This window comes from Seriola aureovittata, chromosome 9, assembly GCF_021018895.1.
Source record: "Seriola aureovittata isolate HTS-2021-v1 ecotype China chromosome 9, ASM2101889v1, whole genome shotgun sequence".
In the NCBI taxonomy this organism is placed as follows: domain Eukaryota; kingdom Metazoa; phylum Chordata; class Actinopteri; order Carangiformes; family Carangidae; genus Seriola; species Seriola aureovittata.
This window is the reverse complement of record NC_079372.1, coordinates 7,381,717-7,407,640: the sequence shown is the minus strand read 5'-3', so window position 1 is coordinate 7,407,640 and position 25,924 is coordinate 7,381,717. Positions and strand designations below refer to the sequence as shown.

Below are 25,924 nucleotides of genomic sequence, written 5' to 3'. Positions count from 1 at the left end.
TCTCTCTTAAAGCAGCATCTTCTGAGTCCTGATGTTTGGTCTGAGCAGATCAATAAAGCGACACAGGCACTGATGGGTGGATCACAGCCTCTCCGTGTCTGTCACCTCATTCCCGACACCCACATATCTCTCTCACACATATACACACCACACTCTGGATGTGTCTGGTTTCACTGTGGCAATGTGACACTACAGCACTTCTTCAGACATCCAATAGGGTCAGCAGAGTGGTCAGGAATAAACACTTTACCAAGTGATTTCAATCGAGCTAACTCCCACATCTTCACTTTCTGATTTCCAGCCTCTTTGGGAATGGATGTACCAGTGAAACTATTTGTTTTGTTTTCATTTTTCATGTTTTCATTTTACAACTAATTAGTAATTGGCATTTTTTAAATACATCTTTGTATGAGATTTTTTTCAGACTTTGAAGTATTTTGTCTTAATTCTAAGGGAAGTTTTGCTTTATTGTGTTGGATGCAGATTCAGTGACAGAAACACGTACCTTCATCGCCTGGGCTTTCTTGTGAAACATCTCCTCCATGTCCTCTGCGAGCCTCTTTACCAGCCGCAGCCCATCAATCTCCTCCACCCGCACTGCCCGCTCAAACTCCTTGTATTTCTGAAAGAACAACCACACATTCACGTTAATGGGTCACAATTACCGCCCCAGTTCAAACACTCAGTGGTGTGTTTTCAGTACATTAAAAGATTTCAATGGAACCTGAAACAACAACAACAAAAAAACACGTCATACTTTGCTAAACGCTACATGTTGGCATTCATTTCACTGTGTGAGGTCATGCCAACGTTCCGCGTGCTATGTAAGGTAAATCACTCAGAAGTGTTTTACTTACGTCTGACGAATTACCACATTTATCAGGCAAAACAAGTTGGTGGAGCAAATATGATAATCCCATACTGAACCTAATGTTTTAAAAACATTCCTTATTATCATTTATGAAAGTATTAATTTACTGTTGGTACTTTTGGAGGTGAATAAGCTATTAACAATACTTTATACTTAACTAAGTCAAGTTTATTAATATAAATTAAAATTAGACATTCAATAAGTGCTGTCTGCACAGTTTGGGGAGAAGTAGCGGTGGTAAAATTACAGCACAGAGAAACAAACTTACAATACACAATGACGGTGGTACCTAGTAGCAAGGCCACAAAGTCGTTTGAATACATTATCAGTGGTTCAAAAGTGGAATAAAGCTTAGGAGGAGTTGCTTCTCCAAACTAATCTACATACAAACGAAACCAATCAGCTCAGCCCGGCGAATTATCAGCCACCTTCGAGTTTTACTCACCACACATTAAGCATTGATGACACACCGCTGCCCTCGGTATCTGCACTACACTAAATCACATTATTCTGCTATAAACCTATACTAGGGTGCTTAGCTTAACCGGCGCCTTAAACGGGGGACAGTGACATTAAGTCTCATTAATTCCACGCCCATACATGCCACATACACACACACACACACACACACACACACACATATGCAGAGCTGATCTAAGAGAGGGGTATACTTGTACAGAAAGAAGAAGAAGAAGAAGAAGAAGAAGAAAAGAAAACCATTTTTGAAATCTGTGCAAAGCTGCGGGCGGCTGTGTTTCACTCTTGGGGGATTTAACAGAAGATTACCGCCATATCAAATAGCATGCTCTCTCTAATGTTATGCCAACCTGCTTAGATGCATGCTCCTAGCTGCTCCCGTGCAGCAACACACATGAGTAGCAGGGGGAGGGGGGGGGATCACAGCAGGAGGAGGGGAATGGGGACAGCATCAGACACTCAGGCAGTAGCTTTTGGATTTAGGCAATCATCTGAAAAACTGCAGGACATCACCGAACAGAGAAGAATTTTTTTTTTCCCTTTCTTTTTTTTCCTTTTTTTTTTTTTTAGCTTCATGCCAAAACTTTTGATTAGCATGAACTCTTTAGTTGTAGTTGAAGGTGACGAGTAAAAGCAGAGCAACTGGGGAAAAATGTTCTGTGAGAACTCCTGAGTAAAATAACTTCATTGAGCACAAAAAGGGACAGTGACTAGGAGAGACACTGACTTTGATCACTGATTATCTTTTTAGCAAATGATCAAACACGGGTAAATTCCTTTTTTTTTTGGTATGTTTGTGTGTTGCTGTGTGATGTGTGATGTGGAGGAAAATATTGGCACCTTTGCATTTGCTCCATCCTGTGAGAAAGAGAGAGCCAGACAGACAAACACATGAGAGAGCGTATGAGAGATAAAGGGGAAACAAAAAGAGTGAGGGAAAGAGATAAAGAGAGAGAGAGAAAGAGAGAGAGAAGAAAACTAGACTGCGATAGAGAGAGCAAACACTGTGTGGGCGCAAAGAGATTCAAGAGATGCAAAGACAGGTAGGATGAAGAAGAAAGGGAGGGCGGAGAGATGTTAAGGGTGAAAAAGCAAAGGTAGCAAGTGGAGGAATAGGATGATGGATGATCAGAAAGAACACGGAGAGATAATATTGAAGTGGGAAGGTCAGAGGGTGGTGTGAAATGCTATCTGTATTTGTAGAGCTTCGGGCGGACACAAATGGAGGGAAGCGGGTTAAAAATCACTAATATTCCACTTCCACTTTAATATTTTATGACAAACATAGTAAGAGGAATGACTTACAGTGTAGAAAGTAATAAATTAGGTTCAAATCTGTTGATCACTACATTCATCATTACAAGCAACCAATTATAAGGAGTGCAAGGGCCAGGGGCTGAAGGTACAATACTCTACTGATGTCAGAATGATTACGGTGTTGGGAGATTTCTTTTTTTTTTTTTTACAGCAATTAGTGTGATTAGAGGAAAGAGGGTCTGATTCATCAAGGTACTTTTTGAGGAGATGAGTGTCCAATTTACAGTATAATGGAAGCTGAGGGGGTGAACCTCCTGTTCTGAATGAGTGGAAAAGTGCCTCTCTAGCAGTGGAGAGAGAGAGAGAGAGAGAGAGAGAGAGAGAGAGAGAGAGAGCGAGAGAGACGTAAAGACAGGTGGAGCAACGAGCAGCAGGAACAGCACTGAGCCGCTGACAGGAAGAAGCCATGCAGCACTGAAGAGAATCAGGTTCCTAAAGGGAAACATTCACTGTTTCATCTTCATCACCATATCATAGCATCAACACTCTGTTCGCAACCACAACACCAAGCAGTCGGTGTCTTTGAAATGCTGCCGAAGTGGTGCCATCGCTGCCAGATTCATTTGCATGTCAGGGCCAAACAGTTTGGTATTAAAATCCCTGTGCAGCCATCCAAAAATGCTTCTGTGTCACATGTGGTAAAGATCGGATCAGACGCTAGGAAGGAAGGAAGGAAGGAAGGAAGGAAGGAAGAAATTTTACTTAACGCACTAATGTTCTTTTCAGACACATCTTTTCCCTCAGACCCGTACTGCATAACAACTACCACAACCAAGTTTTACATCTTCTCACACAGACCATGTTCCCTCACCCAACACTTCTGCTAATTAATTGCAGCCTCAAGTAACATAGTCTGTGGCCAATCAAAGTGACTGGCTGATGACTCACAAACCAAAAATCACAGCCACCAGAACCGTATGAAAATCGGCGCCATAATCCCACTGGCTGACAGACAACTGCAGTATGTCATAGGGACAGAAAATCCAGCTTTTAAGCCATTCCTGGTTCCTGACCGGCTCTGGTGGGCTGTTAAAGCTGACAGGTCAGCAGGATATCAAATCTCAACTGGCTTGACTGGTTTCTTCATCAGTTTCTTTCTTGTCTTTTCTTCCCTGCACTGTCTCCGCAGAGCTTCTAGTTTGTGTATCTCCTGGTTCCTCTTTCATCTTTCTTCTCCTCTACTGCACCCACTTCTTTTGCTAATTATAAAAATGAATGGGCTGACTTCATGGACACACTCATAGATTATTCTTTCTTAAGACATTCCCTAAGTCTTTCCATCCAATTGAAACCAATACATTTCTGTCCACAGCTCCGTTAAATCCTTGTCCATGAAACTGGCCCAGAACTGACAGATATTACACAGCCCACCAAGGAATGAAGAAAGCACAGAGCGCCCACAGCCCGAGCTGAAGTGTGTTTGTTGATCACGTTTGTGTGGTCAGTGAGAGGCTGAGAGGGTCCAGCTGACCACAGGCTGTCCGCAGCGCTATGTGCAGTCAAGCTGACCAGAGCAGACCGCGCCCAATTAGCCCGGCGCTATCCTCTTCACATCTCATCATCATCACGGGAAAGCCAACTGACATACATCCAGAACCACCATTACCCAGGAGAAAGGCACAGGAACGCGTCTACAACAGGCCTCAACAGAAACTTTAACATGAAGATAGCAGTGAAGTGAATAAGAACAACCAGAGGGGTCGGAATCAGGCTCCTGTGTTGATCTTATGAAGTATCTGCTGCGCTCTAGTGTCCTTGAGCTAGGGGTCTGCTTTGGAGGCGGTGCCTTGTTTTCGGATGTAACTTTCCACTTGTTCATACCTACTGGTCTGACTCAGAAGAATTGCCTAACTTGCAGTTGAGCACAGCAGGTAAGACAGTGTGAGCAGGCATTATGTTGTTGAACACAACATAGTGTTTTTTTTTTTTTCTTCCTCTTTTCCCCAAGGGTTGTCATGTTTGCAAGAAATGGTTGGAGTTTGTGCACCAGGATACTGGCCTGACCTATACACTCCCATACACATACTGCTCTTTTCACCAGGGGACTTCTGCTAACCTGTAATATGGGCTGGGCTTCAGATCAAAGTGTATTTTTTTTTTTTTTTACAAACTATAGCTCTCATTTTGTCCATTTGTGTGAAAATATATTAAAAAATTACATCTAGCCTACACAGTTCTGGTTATATTTGCTCTCGTTTTGATCTCTCTGCCACTGAGATTTCTGCTGCCAGCCCAATACAATGAAGATGAATGTATTATTATTTGTTCTGTCTTTCCAGAACAATGTCCTGGAAAAAACATGTTGCTGTTGAGATTTTTTTTTATAATCTTTCAACACTGTGACCACCACTAAAATACCATTCATCTCTATTGTAAAAAATCTTTACATTTGGATCCATGTGGTGTTGAAAACAAGTGATCAAACATGTTCAAATCAGATTTTTTTTTTCTTTTTTAGTTCACAAGCAATAATGACATCACAGTAACTACACCAAATGACTGACAGCAGTTTAAGAGGGTGTTTATGTAACAACACACACACACGCAGTTACAACTTCAAACCTCTTCACTGCATAACAGCTGGATGGAGCATGTACAAGTTAACAAACAGTGCTTCTCTAAGCCACAACTACTGTGTCTGCCTATAAATGAAACTAGTTACGGCCCAGACACAAATTTTCTTCTCCCACAGCTAGTAACATCTTGGAATGGTAAATCTATGCCATGTGTCCATTAAAAAAAAAAGTCATTTCTGCCGTGTTGAGTGCAGAGACCAGCAGCGGTGACACATATTGTACAGTCTGTGTAACTCAATCCCTCTCTTTTTCTACCCCTCACCCCCTCTGCTTAGCTGCATCACATGGATGAGCTGATGCAGCTAATCTCTCTCCTACACAGTGTGCTCCGACTGTGGGACAACAATCAGAGGCGAGAGCCCCCCCCCCCCCCATATCCAGGCTGCAACACAGTGACATGTGCAAGCCTGAATGTACACACACAGATACAAAACCCAGATATAGATCCAATATGTATACATGGAGGACATTTTGCTGGCGGTGGCAGGATAGGAGGGCTACATGTGTACTGGTTTTCTCTGTGTCTGTTCACTAGTTCGCCTCTGTGATGGAGTATTAGAGTGTAGACATATGAATGACATAATAAGCATTTGTATCTATGTATGTGGTTTCATTGGGGTTTGATAATAAAGTGATTAATGAAGGGGAACAACTTCATTTCACACTAAGACTGAACCCCAATCCCCCAAATCCCAGCTCATTTTACGCGTCACCAGAGCCCACTTTACCTTGTCCCATTCTCCCATAATCTCACAGCTGTTTGAATCTTTCCCTATCTCTCTCCCTCCCTTTCTCTCACACACACACACACACACACACACACACAGGCACAAAAATACATGTTCACACTTCAACGTCTGTGCACAGACACAAACATATAAACATTGCTCTAAGAATTCTTCATTTATTCATGACAGAATTCTTTTCAGCACATTAACTATTTAAAATGATGAAACATGTGACCTAAATGTAAATGACTAAAAGGCAGAAATATAAACAGTGTTAGTTTGTTGCTCAGATGTTTTCCCGTCTCTCTGGCTAGTTAAATGAGGCTGAACATTCACATCAGAAAAGGAGAGGCAGAATTTGCCAAGAAGCCAAGCATACTACCCTAAATTACAAGTCTGTGTGCTATACTATTCTGCCTCATTCAAGCTGTGTTATTTGGTTTTCATTCACAAAAAAGCAGCCCTGTGTGTTTTGTTTGTTCCTGCCTGCTTGTCTGACTACAAGTGGATGAGTCTGGTTTGATGAACAAAAGACACACGGCTCAGAGAAGCCTCTGATTATGTGTTTGTGTGTGTGCGTGTGTGTTTGTGTGTATGTCTTTTATATGCCTGTGTGGGCAAATTTTGCTATGAAACCATCTTTGTGAGGACATTTTGGTCGATCCTCACAACTTCAAATGGAGGGTTAAGCTTTTTGTTAGGGTTAATGTTAGGTATTTATTTATGATGCTTAAGGTTAGGGTAAGGGGGCAGGAGAATGTATTATGTCAACGAGTATCCTCACAGCTAACACAAGGAAAGTATACTGTGTAGGAGATGAGGAGAAGGACACAAAGAAATAGAGACCAATATGTCCACTTAGCAGAGTCTCTGATGTACTTAGCATCTGAAATGATCCGGATCAGAAATAAGAAAGTTGGCATGAGAATGCATGTTATTTCAGGGAGTATGGATGCTCAAAGACAAAAGGGGAGCGAAAGAAGAAGAAAAGACAGATGAGATGGGGGAAGAAAGGAACCATAATACCAGGGACCAGTACCACTATTTTTTAACTCTTCTCCGTTTGTCTCTGTCTTTGATTTTTTCATCCATAAATGGTGTTTGGATATCTAATCCATCGTCCAATGATAAATATCTATCTCAAGCATTAGCATTTTATTATCACGCTACAGCTGCAAATCTCAAAATAACATAATATTAAATTTCATATATTGAAGAAATGCTCCAAAGCAGTATTTGACATCTATGTTAAGATTCCAGCAACTGTACTTTGTCATTCAAACCACAATTTACAGTAGTTTACCAGCAGGATAATGAGCAGTAACACATCAACCGTGGTGGAACAGTCTGTTTAGTACATTCACTCTAGTGTCATTTTTAGGTAATTTACTTTTGATGCAATGTCAATGCTTCTATCCTACTACATTTCAGAGGGATATTGTACTTTCTGTTCCACACAATTTACATAGAAAACATACAATCCAATGAAATATGATGCACTGTTATAGATTTAACTGCCTAAAAAGTAGTGGAATGAGACCTAAACCAGCCTGAACATGAAACAGACCACACTGTACATTAAAGGGGCCGTGTGGGGTTTTCTTGTAACGACAGTTTCTGTGTTACTCACCAAAACGCACCGAATCCTTGAGCTCTAACAAACGATTTTCTTAAGTATCATAAATCCTGCATGGTTTACACTATATCCATGTTCACTAGCTAGCAGTGTTCTTGTTCCGTGCCTTTGCTGGTGCACTGCTGCATGCCTTTGCACGTTGCTGAGACTGGGCACATTTAATGCATTAGAAATAATACACCAATAATTGAATACATATAAGAACACATAAAAGACAGGCACCATTCTGTCTGCATAATGAATACAGTACATACAGTACATTTACTTAGATGTTATATGTCAGACACACAAGCAAATTGAGACACTTTAGGTAAATGTAGCAGTAGCTATGCTGAAGGCCAATTAATTGTATTAGCAGTACATTAACTCTAAGCACTGTAGTGTACTGTATTTAAGTGCAGTTCTGAGGTACCTTTATTTTACTTCACTATTTCCATTTTATGCTATTTTATACTTCCACTCACAGCTTTAGTTAAACAAGAAAGATACTGTAAGAGTTGTAACACATTTCACTGAAGCACACGCCTGCGCTGTACTGGGTTCTCTTTCACCCTGGAGTTGACCCCTATGATTGTCATTGTATCATTCATACTTGGACCTAATCTATATCAATTTTATCTTTTCCCAACATGTGGAGAATATTATATATTCATGAGACATAGTACTTAATATTGGTTGAAGGAAATGTTAAAAATGTCCGACATAGAACTTTCTGAATTATTTAACCAAGACAGAGATACACAACTGGGAAGTAATTTGCTTCTGGATGAAATGTACTTTCAGTGTGTGTGTGTGTGTGTGTGTGTGTGTGTGTGTGTGTGTGTGTGTGTGTGTTTGTGTGTGTGTGTTAGTTTGCTTGCAGGCGCTTGAATTTGTTCATTAATGCAAGTTACATCCTTGTATACCTAGAGAGTGTGCGAGCATATATTCTCCTAAAACATGTTCAGGAGAACAAACGTCTCGCAGTGTCATCATTTCAAATAAAGGGCCGCTGATTCCCCAAAGCCATGTTTGTAATTAGAGGAGCGGGGGTGGGGAGACAAGGAGAGAGGAGGTGAGGAGGGGGAAAAAGAGAAGAGGTAGAACCCAGAGGTATCGTGTGCCACCATGTCACTGGGCCACTACTGTGTGAGCGTGTCGGCGTGCAGGAACGAGGGGGGAAAAAAAAAGGGGAGCGAGGGTGAGCGATTGAAACAAAAGCACTTTGACTGATGTTGCATTCCGCCTCCTGTGAAACACTCAGAGTCTGTTACTTGAGCGGGGAACAGGAGCATCAGCCCAAATCCGCAGCAGGAAATCACTGCTGGATCACAGGATCTCCCAGGAACGCCAAATCGTTGCCATGCCCTCCTCCTTTCATACCCTCCCTCGTACGCCAGCCGACAAATTGTTCCCTCAAAAGAAGAGCGCTGGCCGGAGATGAAGTGGAACAATTAATTTCACGCCTGTCCTCCCTGCCTCAAAAGCATGTTGGTCTGAGTCCCGTATCTGGTCACAGAGACACTCCCCGCAGATTGTAAAACACACACACACACACACACACACACACACGCACACACTCACAGACAAAATGTAAATTGAACACTTGGTGTAAATGCTAATAACACAGACATCTTTAATAAAATTTAGGAATCATAAACTCTTCTCGCCCGACTGGCCACACCTTCATCGTTGCTCCATTCACCATAACGCAATCTATCAGTGAGGGCGTGGATAGTATTGATCACAGCGCGGAGATGTCTCAAAGTCAGATCAATGCACTATGAATGAATGGGGAGGACTGGGAGAACACATGAACACACATCCTTGATGGACCACTCAATCATATGGTGAGAAGAGGACAGCTCCCGATAGGTAGTAAACTGTGCCGTAAGAAGTGAACTGGGAGCAGTTTCATTGTGGTCAGTCACTGCCCCCCCGGTCAGACACACATTCAGGAGGCAGACAAATGCATGAGTAGGAAACCAGCTGGCGGTAAGACTGTTGGCACCCAGGTCTCGATTGTTATTCTTATGAAACAAATTGTTCTTGTTTTCATTTCTGCTTCGCCAAGTCACATCTGAAAGCATTATAAAGCACCTGTTGAACCACCTACGGTAAACATTCAAAATTCAACTTCAGTAAACAGACAAACCGATAGCGGGATTCTGCCTTGTGTCGGGCTTGATAACAGAGTCCAAATAGTGGTATCTCTTTGCTTCTGATTGATGAACGCTCTGTTATGTCTAGACAGACAACAACAGCTAAATGATGATCCTACAAGTCATCCTTTATCATCGCTGTTACACACTGGTTTCCTATTTTTCAGTGTGTTGACAGCAGCTCTAAATGGATTATCATCAGAAGGACTAAAATCCGAATTGCCCGTTGAAAACAGCAAATAGTTTCATTTACAGCTAAACTGTGGAACTTCGCAGGGAGTCATCCGCTAGAGTAAAAACATGTTTATTATCTGAGGGGCGTGGTAGTCTTCCACTGATCAAACTATATCCCAATGCGGGCAAAGCCAAACAGAAGGCTGACCCATCCGAATGCATTAAAAATCAGAACTGTGGGCTGAGAACTACATATTATTATTCCGTCAGAACTGCATGTCAGACGGTCGAATAGCTTCAGAAATGCTACCCACACCTTTTTCAACGTCAGACTAGGTGTGTCCGACCAAACCAACGACCCGACGTTCACACTCACTCACATGCCGCAGAGGCGTCAGGCGCACATCAGGTGTGCAGAGGTGAGAGAGGAGCCAAGGTTTTAACTTCTGTCTCTAGCTGTCTTTTTTTCCCCATTCTTGATGCACCTATTTCTGTCGTTTTTTCACGTGAACACGTCGTGTGAATGCCACACTATGAATGGAAAAAAAGAAAAGGAAAGAAAAAAATAAACACATGAGACTCAACTCGTAAAATCCCAGAACAATGAATGTAACTAAATGTAAATAATGTACGGAGGAAGGCTTTGCATATTTAATGATTTTCGCCTGTGCACTGTGAGGACTTTGCTGCTAATACTATTAAAAAAGCGCTATTCACTATGAATATTTTCAGATATTGTGCCATTTTAATAGTCAGCGCTCGGACCACCATCACTATCTTATACCCTTTTCACACTGAAATGAGTGAATATAAGCTGGTTTTTTTTAAACGTGGCTCAACTCATTAAAAAAGGTGATTGACTCCTTTCACACTGCCAGTCAAGTTAGTCCTTCTATTTCGGACTGCGAGGACATAGACACACACCTGCAGGGAGTAACATCCTCACATGCAGTTACAGACCACACACACACACACGTACACGCATGCGCAGAAGCATGGGAGGGAATATCTTCACAGATTCAAAGAGTGAGCTGCTAGCTGCTGTGCCGACTGGTAAAATGGATCCATCCCTTCTCATCCCCGGGTCGGTGCTGCTGTTGAGTGTTACAGCCTCTGTGTGAGACACTTCAGTTGGTGCTTGTGTGGTTTTTTTTTAAAACTGATGTAGCGTAGGCCCAAGCGCAGCACGCTCTCAGCGGAAGGTATAGCTGCGGTGTTTTGGGTTTAACAGCTCCATGTGCTCTGAAAGACGCCACAGCACGTTCACCTGGGTGTTGCGATTACATCACTGCCAATCAGAGCCAGAGCTGACAAATACCTGCGAATACTGCAGAGTCATTAAGTAAATGCTGATTGTACCTTTACACACTAAACACATAAGCCAGATGTTAGTGGGAGTTTACAGGTTTTTATCCAGTATAAAAAGGGGCTTTAGTTTAGTATGTTAGCATGCTTACATTTGTTAATTAGCACTAAACACAAAGTACAGCTGAGGCTGCTTTTTTTAAATATTTGGTCATAAACCAAAGTATTGGACAAACTGAACTGACCTGGTGAGGATGTAGTGGAGCTAAATGAAAGGTCAGGGGATCACCAAAGTTATTACAATGAATTCTGAGGGGGACATGGACGTCTGTACCAAACTTCATGGCAATCCATCAAACAATTTTTGTGACATTTCACTTAAAACCACAAATGTCAGCCTCATTGTGGCACAAGAGGAAAGGTCAGGGGATCACCAAAGTCAGTAGCATCCATCCTCTGGGGTCCAGGAATGTCTGCACAATATTTGATGGCAATCCTCCATCCGATGGCTGTTGAGATGTTTCAATCAGGACCAAAGTGGAGCCCCGACCAACAGACCAGATGACTAACAGTGGTGGTTTGCCTGCGTACAGAGTGTCGGGAATTATTAGTTATTATCCCTTCCATAACTAAATATCGACATGGATTTTTAAAAATCACTTGTTCACACAAATCCTCCCTGTAAGCAAAGGCCATGGTGCTCTTTTTTATTCCAGCATAATCGAAACCACTTACACACCTCACCCATTTAGCTCCTTAACACAATTCATCCACCCGCAGCCCCTGAATGTATGTATGTGTGTGTGTGTGTGTGTGTGTGTGTGTGTGTGTGTTTGTGTATGTGTGTGTGTGTGTGTGTGTCTGCAGTGATAGACTGTTTAAAGGCAGCCTGAGGGCTATTGAGAGGAACAGTAGAATAACAGCTGTACTAACACGCACACACACAAGGCCTTATGGCATAGCCGATAGCGACACTCAGGAGTTTGTCCCAGTGGCACTGCGTCTGTTGGGTATGCACCATTGCCCCTCAGAGTGGGTGCCAAATCCCTGCTCTCTCTAATGACCGCCATCTTTCAGTGTCCTCACATGCCTTGCCATGATGGCGCCCCCCGCCTCCACCCGCCTCCACCTATACACAGACACAGATACTCCTAAAGGGCTGAGGCTGACATCGCCTATACACCAGCATGAGAACTTCTCTACTCTAAAATAATTATTTTATGAAGCAAAGGAAAAGGACAGGAAGCAAAGGACCTTTATCTTTCAACACTTATGCAGAAAGTGGAGGGAGTAGCCTCTCTACCAGTCCCACTCCACGTATTCTTTCATACAGCCATAATTCACTTCACCAAAAAACCTAATAGCACCAAGAGCAGGTCTAATCTGTTCACATGGAACTGATTAATAGTGCACAGTCTATCTGTAGTTGCCTGCATTCAGTTGGTTTCAGCAGAGTCCTGGAAAACATTTTTCATGCTTAGCAGCAGGTTCAGTGTGGCCTGCTGCTTCCCTATTCCACTCCATACATTCGCACAGTCTCAAATTGATTCTAGCAGCAGCCAGCGTGAAAGTGGAGGGGGAGAGCAAAACATTGTGCTGGATGTATAAAGGCAATATTCATCCTTGCAAGTGGAGATTTATTATGGGAAGTTGCATTTTTTGGACTGCAGTTTCATTTCAGTTTGCTTTGAAAGGCTCACAAAGAAATGGAGGAAATAAACGCACCACCTATGGTGGAGAAGGATACTTTTGAGATCCGCTAAAACATTAATCAGGAGACACTAAAAAAAGTTTAACTGGACACATGAAATTAATGAACAATATGAAATAAATGTAAAACATAAAATATAAAAGTAAAGATGATGTATTGTTTAGAAAGGATTCACTGTATAAATCGGAGGAGACTCATTTTTCTCGAAGGCTCAGACTCAAGGTAATAAAATTCTAAAGGGATCGTAGTCCGTGTTATCTGATAATACTGATCATAATCTTTAGGTGTTCATTCCATAAACGTCCAGTTCTGCATCATCTCACAAAAGCACACCTGGCTGAGATCCAGCACATGTGTAAACTATCGTCCGGTCAGCATCAGCATCGTTATTGAGAAATGCTGTGTTCTGCAATCAAATAAAGGGCAGTTCTTCAGTTGTAAGAGCACTAAAATCATTCCACACACACACACACACACACACACACACACACACACACACAACACTGCTTGTGCTACTGACACTGACACAGGTCTAATCCATCTGAGTCTCACTGTTTACACCAAAGTTACTGAGTGCCATTAGCATATTGTAAAGAAAATGAGATGCATTTGAGCTCTGTACGCCCACTGCAACTCTTTGTTCTTTGCTGATAACTGTGTGTGTGTGTGTGTGTGTGTGTGTGTGTGTGTGTGTGTGTGTGTGTGTGTGTGTGTGTGTGTGTGTAGCCTAGTTATTCTGCACCGTTACATACTTGTCTATTAGCTTGAAAGAGGTTCACTATTTTCCTGAGTTTGCAAACAGGAAAGCGACTGACTGAATGACTACATCAACAAGCATTACAGATTTGTGACTGTGATTGGCTGCTCGTGTTGTGAAGACACCATTGAAGTGATAGTTCGGGTAATTTGGCGTGGGGTTGTCAGTGTATTACCTGCAGTAGAATCGGATCAGCGCGCTCCCAGCACTAGAGAAGCAGCAGGGAGCACCGGCACAGAAGCTGGGTGATGTGCTGCTGTGGACCGGGAGCAATCCACAAAAAATGCCCATAGAAAAAAAGCTAATATGAGTTTAAGCGTAGGCTTTAATTTCAATCTCTGAACTGGGAGCATGCTGATCCGAATCTACTGCAGGTAATACAAGGACTATAGATAAGGACTTCACACAACCCCACGTCAAATTACCTGAACTATCACTTTAAGTTAAAGAAAGACTCGTTTCCCTTTCTCCTCTTTCCCCTTCTTTAGTAACAAACATCTAACAAAGTGATAACACTGCAAACCTTGTGCTCACTGCTCAAATGTGAATAACGAACATAAACACAGCGGTTTCACAGCGGTACTCTCCTGTTTGATAACCAAACACAGCGAAATAACGTTATAAGTTACCTACAAGCACCTCTGCATTCACAAAGCCATCAACTTGATTAACCGCCGTTCAAAAACTCCCTGTCGCTGTACAACTCCTGTTGGAAAAACTAAGTAAACGTGTCTGAAAAGAAGCATATGAAAAATATTGTTGTATTGTCTGGGTCAATGGTAAATGAAGCACTTCCTAATCCTTTGTTTGTGTATGCATCGCTACACACCCCAAAGTACTGCCAGAAATAAATTAAACTTTGGCGATTCAACAATGAAGTTGAAACAATGCCATGTTAATGACCATTGTTGTGAGCCACAGTTACATTATCGCCAACTAAAACATTAAAGGGATTTATATTCAGCTGAACAACAGGCTGTCTCTGATTGAAAAAGCAACAATTCCTCTATCTGACTAAATGTGACCCCCTTACCTTCCATGTAGTATCCGTCTTTGTTACTGCATATGCCGATAACACCGTCTAATCGATACCGCTCAACATCGATCCATACTGATCCTCTCTGTCTAAGTAATCGTTTGTCACTTACTCAGTGCTCAGCATTTCCTTATCTGCACATTAGGCAGCACAGGCCTCCTGCCAATATAACGCATAACACAGCATGTAACAAGAGACACAGCAGAAAATAAATATACGCAGAGTGCGAAAAGTTTTTGTAATGTGCGCTGAGGTTTCAGTGAGCAACAAGGGAAGGCTAACTAAAGTGCATGTGTGTATTGACGTGCGGTTTTCTCATTGGTGTTTATGCATGACCGTATTCTTCCACTGTACACTGCGGTATCAAGTGTGTGTTTGTGCGAGATGATATCAAGTGCCGGTGAAGGTCATCAAGAGGAGGGGCCGCTGTTGTCCCACTGAGCTGGATTTGGCAGCACTCTCGCAGCGTATGAGAAGTGTTGTGCAAATGGGGTGTAGTACAGTAAAACTAAGTGTGCGTTCGCGCGAGTGTGTATGTCGGCGGAGTTGATGTAGAGGCAGAGGGGGTGACTTGGGACACATATTGAGAGTGCAGTGAGTGCAGGACATTGTGCTGGGCCAGCAGAACTATTTTTTTTTTTTTTTTTTTTTTTTTTTTTTTTTTAAAAAGGGTGTGGGCACCAACACTTGCGCCGAACTCTGGTGGCCTGTCCCAAGATCCCCTCCCATGTATTCTTTAGTGCCGTAGCTGCATCCCATCCATTATTAAAGCAGAAGGATGGAGGGAGTGGAGGAGAGACTTGGAGAGAAAGTGCGAGAGGGAAGGGGAGAAGGAGAGAAAAATAATTGGGGGAGGCACAGGGATGCAAAAACATATGGGTGAAAGAGTTGACAGAAAGGTTGAAGGTAATGTAAAGGGACAAAGTGAACAGAGGAAGGAAGGAAAAAAGAAAGAAAGGAAGGTGAGGTGCCATTTTATATATATATATATATATATATATATATATATATATATATAGGGAATTATTTGAGCATGCAGAGGTTTGGCAAGTATAAGGAGGCATTTGTGATTGATGGAGCAGCTGTAATGGGCTCGATGTCCTTTCTCATAGTCAGTGTATTACTTTATAAGAGCCATCTTTACCTACAGCACACGGGGTGGACCCAAACAACGGGCAGGATGATTGATGTGGACAGCAGCAAGTCACAGACAGTCCTTCACACAATGCCGCACACGTTAATGTGCTTAATAGTACTAGTCCCGCCCCTTTACCAAGTTGGCTAATGTTTACTTTCTGCATGCAATCGAGTCTGGTGCAGACCGGGCGAACAATCTGTCATAATTACAGAAATCTGTAAAAGTGTGTGTGTGTGTGTATGTATGTGTATGCTTGTATACATGTGTGTGTCCATTAATGTCTGGTGTTGCCACGGTGAAATGCTCTTTATCTGCAGGCCAACAGAGACAGAGCCAAACCTGAGCAGCCAATGACGGATGACAGTGGATATTTATCTTCAGTGTTCACATTCATCATCCCAGCAGCACAGAGCACAAGGTGTTACACTGTATGCAAACACTCTGTGTGTGTGTGTGTGTGTGTGTGTGTGTGTGTGTGTGTGTGTGTGTGTGTGTGTGTGTGTGTGTGTGTGTGTGTGTGTGTGTGTGTGTGTGTGTGTGTGTGTGTGTGTTATTTGTGTGTGTGTGCATGTATCCTCTGCAGAAATTTCAGGAACTGGGAAGAAAAATCAGCGTCCTTACAAACACAAATTAACTACTAAATCAAACACTTTTCACGCTGGCAAATGAACTTAGTCAGAGATATTGTGGATAAATCAAAGAGGTAAACTGCACAACTGCAACTGCTAACAAGTCATCAAAAGACACTTGATTTTCTAAGCCCACAAACACAGCGTCAGCAGTTGTGCTCTTAAAGAATTGAAGTTCTTTAATCTGGTAGCAAAAGGCCTCGCTCTCTGCTCCTGAGCTCTCTTTAGTAAAGGCAGGGTGTTTGATTCACACACTGGCTTTTCTCATGCTTTTCTCACCAACAAAGCACTAATTACAGTTTGAGTGAGAGGCTGTGTTGGCTAAAGCTGGCCTGCTAGGACATGAAAGGATAGCAGCACAGGCTGCACTCTCGCCTGCTAACGCTGTAATTAACTCTGCGTGACACGGCATTCCTCCGTCATTTTCTCTCTCTCTCTCTCATTCGTTTTTACATACACACACACACGCCTCTCTTTCTCTTCCCTCTCCCTCAATAAGCAGTGGAGGAATCAAATTTAGCAAGATCATGATTTGGTCAATGAGAACAAGACAGGGAGGGAGAGAGAAGCAGAAGAAGAAATGGGAGGGTGAGGGGAGGTTAGGGGAAGAGGCACCGTCACCAGTACACACCCCTACACACCCCCTTCCCTCACCTCATCGCCAGCCGTGCTGAACCAAACCTGACAGCTATTCAATTTTCCCAAAGCTAAATCTAATCTGCAGCCGTCTCCCCCTCACTGACACACTGTTACACTGGATCGCCTCAGCCATCACCCACCCTTGGCAGCAGATTGGCACCATCACACATACTTCCCCCTCCACCTCGACGCAGACACACACACACACTCACACACATACAGTACATAGTCAAGTCGTAGCCGCAGTCGCAGTACAAAGTCATCCCTGGAACAAGAAAGGCAATTGAGGGCAACAAGAGAAATGGGTAAAACTGCTCTTCAAATTAGTCTGAAGAACAAGTGGTAATCAAACAATTTTGAAATTTTTTGGACTGTAATACATTACCAGCTTTTTGGCACTAATGAAATAGATTTTTGACACTCGAGGGGAATTATTTGTGCCATCATTTTAATTTTTTTTTTTTTTTTTTCCAACCAGGCTGAAACTCAGCAGCTTCAATACAACAGCAGCGTAGCTTATGTTTGATAAAAACTGAGGTCATAGGCCTAAACACCTCCAGCACAACCGCATCCCCCTAAAACACTTTTGACTAGCTACCAAAAATAAGTCTCTTAAGTTTGTTGACTTCAAATATCTCATCACCGTACAGAGACAGTAGAAAGAAAAATCATTTCCTGTATCTGTGTCACGTGGGTTTCTCCACCTCTCCACCTCACCCGCGAAGTGAATGAGATCACAGATTATGACTGATTTTCGCTCCATAAATAAATACTGGATCCATCTTTCACAAGCCACACGTCTTCAGAACATTCTGACATGAAAGTTACATTTTACAGATCAGGAGAAAATTAACTTTATTCGAGACCTGCCTCTCTCTCTCTCTCTCTCTCTCTCTCTCTCACGCGCGCTCAAGATCTGTCAACTGCCGATATCGTTTGCCAACCGATAACCAGATATTTAGATGGACCAGAGTTATTTTTGGATTGACTTACTTATATGTGAAACTATGGATTAAACTTTAAAACTTAAATAAAATGCATTTCATTGCTTAAAGATTGCTAAAACATAGTATTGGCCTGTTAAACTGACATGCCTTTGCACTGGGCTGATCAGATGAGCGGCAAAAAAGGAGCAAATTTGCACTGTATCCCTGTTGTATCTGTTGTTGTATTCTTTTTGCAATAATTAAGTAATCCACCAGTGAGTGTTAAAAATGCCAGCGCTTTCTGCAGCAACAGGATGTAATAACAAGGAAAAACGTATCTGTCTTTTCTTTCCCAAAGGATGGAGACAGGCAAGTCTAGACAGTTGGGGGACAACGCCCACTTAGGAGAGCAGAACTGTGTCCCATTTGATACCATTGGTGCTGCCTGTAATGCGCTATCTTCTGTGTGGAGGATCTTTGGTAAAGTCCATAGTCGTGATTCTGGTGTAGAAATATGATATCTCATATTTTTTATTCATCTGTTTAGAAATACATACAAAAAAAAATTAGAGACTGATCCTTGAAACTATTATGTGTAATTTGTTGTTTTTTTGTAGAAATTCACACATTCCCCATTGTGGACATTACCTCAGTTCATCCAGTACATAGATTATTACATGTACATGTGGGTAATATAACAGAGAAATCCTGAGTCATGAGTTTATCAAGGCAACTTTTACAAATAAACAATAATATATATATATATATATATATATATATATATATAAAAAAACAATGGTTAACAACAATTAAACATTTGTAAAGCAAATGTTTAATTTATGTAAAGTGAAATTTGCGCAAAAGTAAAAGGCACTTAAACTACATCAATTTCTTTGGAAATAAAAAAAGGAATGCTTTATCAAATTAAAACAAAAAAGTGCTGTTTAATGTGAGTACTGAGTGGAAAATACATTTTTTTTAAACTCATATTGCAGTTGCGCACACAGCAAGAGTCATTCTTCCACTGTTCATCCAAATATGTAATTAATTTTAAATGATCGTGAAAAACTGAAATGCATAATCATTTCCACTTCAAAATTAGACAATTAGTCAAGCTCTTAAATCTGGTTAGTGTGACTAAAATACATATTCAGAACAAAAATAAATGTTTTTTTTTTTCTTCCAACAGACAAACATGAAACTGCCTTCTGCAGAAATATTGAATTATGATTTTGTGAAACAAGTCTCGCAGAAAGGTCTTCAATGGATCAAAACGATTTTGCGTGTAAAGCTCTTAACTCATCACTGATCTCATGTGTTTATAAGATTATTTGAAAGCTCATTAGATAATGTCAAATAAACTGGTGTCAGGGAAAAGGAATAAGCTGATTTTGGCACTAACTTGTATGAAAGATCCTACACAACACTTGAATTTGAACAAAAAAATAAGCAGTCTTTTCTTAATCACTGAAAATGTGACCTGTAGGTTATCGTTTACATATTTTTTTATCTGTCAGTGATAATATTATATACTGTAGGTCTACAATGCATGCATGTAGAGTTCAATAAGGTAGCGAAAAAGAGGAAAAAAGGAGGGAAAATACAAGCACAGTGTAATACTGGGCTGTGCTGGCAACTGCAACATGAACATATAGTCAGAAAAATATATATATATTTCATTTTTTTCTGACCTTGTTAAAGTACAGTAATATATAACTATGTTTCGGGTGATGATGATACACATTTCTTTAAAATGAATTAGGGATAACAAATATTTTATAGCAAAAGCTGATGGTCGGCCACATCAGTGGATACAAATTGAAGCACATGTTCTTCTCCCTAACCCTTTCTCTCTGTACTCCATAAACCCAGCATGTGCACGTTGCGTGTCTTTCTGTAAGCCGTTTGTCTCTACACTTCACTGGACGACTTCAATACTAATATATATTTTTCATCCAGCGTTTCTTTTTTTTTTTTTTTGCGGAAACCACTCCACTCTGTCCTCTTTTGCTCATTCTTTAGGAATACTGTCAGCGGCTTGCCACTCTAAGCTCTTTGGCAGTAAAGGAAAATGGTATGGTATGGCACCGCTCTGAAACCATACGCGCGTACACACCCAGACGCACACACTTGTCACACTTGCCAGGCAAATCGATTCCAGCATACTCTTGTCACACATCATTACACTTTCCTATCATCCTCTGCTCTTTTGTTTGGAATATGCGTCTCTGAGCGTGGGAGAGACGGTGTGTATTTGTGTGTGATTGAGCATGCTTTAAGTAGGTATGCAAACTTACCACACACACACACACACATAGATGCAGCAGACACATCCACCTGCTGCCTATTCCTTGCCCTCAGATATTGGCTTATGCTTTTGTAAAATAGGAAAGCAGACGTGCACGGATAACTTTCAGAGAGCCTTGGTGGCGATCGCGCAGAATGATCATTTGTCTTGTATCTTCCATTACCGAGAGGCTTGAAGTTATTTCAGTGTGGCATAATGCTCCACTACTTTGATTCCACAAAGCCATAACATCAGTGAGGTGAAAACTAGTCCGGCCAACAACACACACACAGACACAGCCATCACAACCAGGCTGGCTCATATAGACAGGTTGCTCAATGATACATGAAATTAAAGATTTCAACAGAATAGCAGTGAAGAGGGTAAAACACACAGAGCTAATTCTAACTGTCAGTGGGAGATATTTAATGTGTCTCAAACAGAAGTCTCCTGTCCTTAGGGTGTTTGCGTGTGCACATGTATAGTGTATCTAAATATATATATATATATGTATGTATTGCATTTGTACATACATTGATGAGTTAACTGCTAGCATCTGATTTGTGTAACAAACTGAAGGTGTCATTGATCATGTTCTTTTTTTTTCCTCTCTCTTGTGCAAGAACACACACACACACACACACACACACACACACACACACACACACACACACACACACACACACACACACACATACACTGGTATAACCTTGAAACAAGAGCTGTTTCCGATGGATACAGGAAGCGGGCTGTGGCGTGGGAAGGGAGGACAGATCAGGACAGCAGAGGAAAGAGGAAAGAGGAGAGGGGGGTTTGGATGAGAAGCTAAATCTGCTCTAACTGGATTAAAAAAAAGAAATTATACAAAAAAAAAAAAAAGATGTAAGATGTTAAATTTGTCTCTGAAAACAGCCTCAACCAAATCAGGTTATTTGAAGAAAAGTAATTATTTTCAAATATTTATATTTACATAAATCCTGTACTCTGGGTCCTTCTGGGAACGACGCCGTTTTCCAACTTAGCTGTCATGCAATCTTTTTATTGACTATTTCCTGTTTGACTGAAATTGCTGAAAGCATCTATATGAATTATCTATGAAAATATTAAATTAAGCTGGTAATGTATTTGGATTAGGGCTGTCACTCAATTAAAAAGAATTAAGTAATTTATTGCATGCTTTTGTATTATTAATTACGATTAACCACACTTTTGCACTTTTTAAGAATGTCTCTTATTAAAGATGATTAAATTGGAAGTCAAATCAAGCATCAAATTAACGCAGAGGCAACACAAAGGAAGTATAAAATTCAATTTGTAGCATTTTAACTTGGAACACAAAGTAACACCATGAGCCACAATAGCTGCCAGTCATGCAGAACTATACAGAAATGTTACAAAACAAAAATCCTGACGAGCATTGTTTCAACTTCTCTGGTGTCTTAACTAGATTTGTGTTCTGTACTCATTTCACTTTCCAGCTACTGGTCCATCATCTTTTTTCCTTTTAAAGTATTTTTTCCCAGAATATTTTCGAAACATTATAGAATTTGTACGGCCTTGGTGTGATGGTACAAACCTATTTTTAAATAAAGCATGGAAATATATGCTGATATATGAAGCATGATTCAGGTTAAGTTGCACGCATAGTGCAATTGTCTGTGTGCGTGTGTGTCTGTTTGTGTGTGTGTGTGTGTGTGTGTGTGTGTGTGTGTGTGTGTGTGTGTGTGCATTCGTGTGTGTGTGTCTTGCAGAGATGGTTATTTCCAAGGGAGTTTTGTTACGCTAGGGTCAGAGAGATAACTGAAGAGAGACTGAGTCCATCTGTCCCCTGCCCAGGGGAAACAAACACATACATACATACACACACACACACACACACACACACACACACACACACACACACACACACACACACACACACACACACACACACACACACACACACACACACACACTCACTCTCTCTCTCTCTCTCTCTCTCTCTCTCTCTCTCTCTCTCTCTCTCTCTCTCTCCCTCTCACACTCACTTACTGACAGACACACTCTGGTCTTTTCTCTTCAGGACCATCCTCCTCTCTATGTATGACAGTGTATATCCCACATTCTTTCTGCCTATTTAAAAGCATATGTGCCCTCAGGGGAACTGTGGTCCCTCCTCAGCAGTCCTAAACAAGAGCTACAAGACTGTACCGGACACACAATGAGGCCCAACATACAGGGCACTGTGACATGTTGCCAAAGCCTGCAAGTGAATGCATGCGTGCATTTATATATTCATCCTGCACAGCAGATGATATGATCCGGCAAATGGGCACAGCGAATAACACTGTACTTGCAACATACCAGTTTGGTGTGAAAAGATGCACTTTTCCCACAAAAACGTCTCCAGTCTTTTCTTTGCTCAATTAACCCTGCGGCCTTCATTTGCATTTCATAAAGAGGTCGTCACTCCGTGGGAGGGTTATCTTCTTTTTGGAGGCAGAAAAAGATGAGAAGGGGGTACAGTTTCTATCCTGTCAAAGAGATAACGCCACTACTCTGCCTTATCAGCGGCTGATGAAATCCCATGCTATAGGGCCATATGTGTCTATGGGACTGTGCATGTGAATATGCAGTGTGTGGCCATGTGCATACCCACCGTGTGTGCTTGTGTGTGTGTGTGTGTGAGTGAGTTAAGTGGATTCTGTATGTGTGCACCTGCATATAGGGGACATCTGTAAGTGACAGACACAGGTCGTGGTTGTATGTCACATCATATCTGGTTTTGGCCCTTACAGCAGTCAGTCAGTCAGTCTCACACACACACACACACACACACACACACACACACACACACACACACACACAGACCACAGTGGATGTCTGCATCCACCAGAGCCCTGAACTGCTGGCCCCAAGCAACATTGTGTGTGTGTGTGTGTGTGTGTGTGTGTGTATGTGTGTGTGTGTGTGTGTGTGTGTATGTGTGTTCGCCCTCTGAGAGGTTAGCTTCAGCTTTGCCCTTTATCCACCGGCTATCCATTAGCAAGTTTTAACTCATGCTTCATCAACTGACCCTCCATTAGAAAAATTTGCATTCCATCATACTCAAATCTTGCATTAATGCCACAAAGCAAAGTGGACAAGTAATGGGAACAGTCCGCAAAGAGGTACGAAAAGAGGTAAGGGGGGGGGGGGGGTGGTTGGAAATGTGAGGAACACATTCAGATGCTTAGGGAAAAAAAAATATATATTATGCTTTCCGGAGAATATATTTGTGTGCGCGCCGGAGTGCTTGAGAAGTGGACACTCATTTAAAAGGCACATGTTCTGAATAAGCTTTTAAATCTGCGTCTACCTAGTCGACATGCATTACTGATTCACATGTGGCTAAAAAGCACAGGTCCTTCTGTTTAAGAGATGAGGAGTGAAAAGAAAAAAAAATTACTCAACACTAGTCATTTCCTCTCATAGGCTGGTCTCTCACATGCAGGCAGCAATTTTAAAAGTCTCTTAAAAAGGTATCTCTAAGCTTTTAAATAAACAGTTACCCAGAGAATCACATCATTTCAGCAGTGAAAAAATAAAATAAAAAAAAGATCTCTAGTTATGTGTGTGTCCCTGTGTGCACTTGAAACATTTTTCAAAAGAAAATCTCCTCTTCTCCACTATGTTTTGCCTCGAGAGTAAAACTGCCCATAAGAATTAGACTTGTGCTGAAGTTCAGCCATCTGAATAAGCATATGAGAGCATTGCAGTTCCAGGCAGTACTTTGAGTTTGACACCTGAAGCTCACCTTCTGCAGCAGCTGGGAGCCAGAGTACTTTGCCGAGATGGACTTCATCTCCCCACCAAATGCTGAAGCCCACAGCTTCACCCTGCAAACGGCACACATGTACACGGAGCAGCAGGAAATCAGACAGAGGTAGAGATAAATATATAAACAGACAGGCTACAATATAAAAGCACTGAACACGCTGAGTAAAAAACAAAGGCATATAACCCAGGGAATTTTATATTTTATGACTGAAATGTAGCAAAAGTTGAAGAGCACTGGAAGCCATTCAACTATTTTTTTTTTTTTTCTTAATCAAGTTCTGATTCGTAACTTGGAGAGTCAAGTGATGCGCGGCACCTTTGCGTAAAAGAGCGTCTACTTACACGGACGGAGGAATGCTCTGGTGGGTGCCTCCCACATCGGTGACCCTGGCGCTTAGAGTTGAGAAAAGTAAAAGCAGACACGCACACCACGCACTGGAAACCACACAGCTCCGATCCACCTGCATCTTGGGCAAAAAATACCCTCCCTACGCACACACTGCGAGTTTTTGGGCTTATGCTGCCACCGTGGATTTGTTCCCCCCCTTGCAGAGAATCCAAAAATGAAAAGAAAGAGGAGAAAAATGGAGGAAATGAAAAGTCACCTATGCTGACTGACTAAATCATGCATGGCAATGTGTTCATCTGTTCTTGGTGCGGGACGAGCCGATGATGCGCCTTGGCAAACGGCAGGATCCTCAGCTGTGTGAGTTATCCAAAGTGCCGCGGTGTGGCCCCGCTGACCGGTGCGGTGCACACGGCTCTGCTGCCCGGCGGAAAGTCGAGCTCGACTCCTCTGGCAGGGTAAAGTCCGCTTAGTCGCTTTGTTGGACCGACCTCACCCACTGAGAGCACAGAGTGGAGGTTCAGGGGGAACCGGGGAGATCATCAAACGATGCAGCGCACAAGAGCACGCCTACTCCTCTTGAGTGGTGCGACTAGCCTCCTCTCTCCCTTTCTCTCTCTCTCTCTCTCTCACACACACACACACACACACACACACACACTTTCTCTCCTCCTTCCTCTCAGAATCTGAGGATAGGCTACTGAGGATGTTGTTATTGTTGCTGTATTACGCCATACTTCTTACCTGCCTCCCTCTCTCTCTCTCTCTCTTTTTCCCTCTCTCGCTTTCTCTCTCCCCCACTCATGGGCTCTAATACAGGGCTATAATAGCTAGCCTTTAGCTTTCATGTCAGATCAAGTCATGCACTGTATGCCCGGTTCACTGAAGCAGGAATTACTGCCAAAGTGCTGACGGAAGACAGAGAGGGAGAAGAGAAAAGAAAAGAAAGTGTGTGTGTGTGTGTGTGTGTGTGTGTGTGTGTGTGTGTGTGTTTGTAAGAGAGAGAGAGAGAGACAGAGAGATAGAGAGAGTAAGAAGACATGGAGGGAAGTGGGGGTGTTCCGCCTCTTGTTGGAAAGGACCAGGAGATATAAGTCACTTGTGCTGAATAAAAGCATGTCAATTAAATGCACTTTGGAGCGATGATGTGGCACTGGCAGTGTGTGGGCATATGGGTTGTGAAAGCGGATGAGAGCCCCCAGCAACGGACCCCATGTGACGGATCGCGTTTCACATAGAGCTGCAAGGATTCTGGCAAAGCACTGGGAGGGGATCAACACTGACTGAATAGCCTATCTCCACTGCTGCAGAAGGGGTGCCCTGTTGATTACGGGCCTATACCCTTTTCACACCAGAAGACTCACCTCTGACATATGTGGGTCAGACATGAGTGTGAAAGAGCCGGGCTGGGTTAGCCCAACACAGCAAAACA

The 25,924-nt window shown here is 42.2% G+C and overlaps 1 protein-coding gene across 2 annotated transcripts in view; it reads right to left on the bottom strand.

The window, feature by feature from the left end:
- Positions 1–25,392, bottom strand: part of cacna2d3a (calcium channel, voltage-dependent, alpha 2/delta subunit 3a) — a 118,690-nt gene extending 93,298 nt beyond the window's left edge. For both annotated transcript variants that reach the window (XM_056385356.1, XM_056385357.1), the window contains exons 1-3: positions 24,489–25,392; positions 24,124–24,205; positions 506–622 (exon numbers count right to left, since the gene is read on the bottom strand). In XM_056385356.1, the coding sequence (XP_056241331.1) occupies positions 506–622; positions 24,124–24,205; positions 24,489–24,613 (324 nt within the window). In that variant the 5' untranslated portion in view covers positions 24,614–25,392. The remainder of the gene's footprint in view (positions 1–505; positions 623–24,123; positions 24,206–24,488) is intronic.
- Positions 25,393–25,924: the final 532 nt, after the last annotated feature.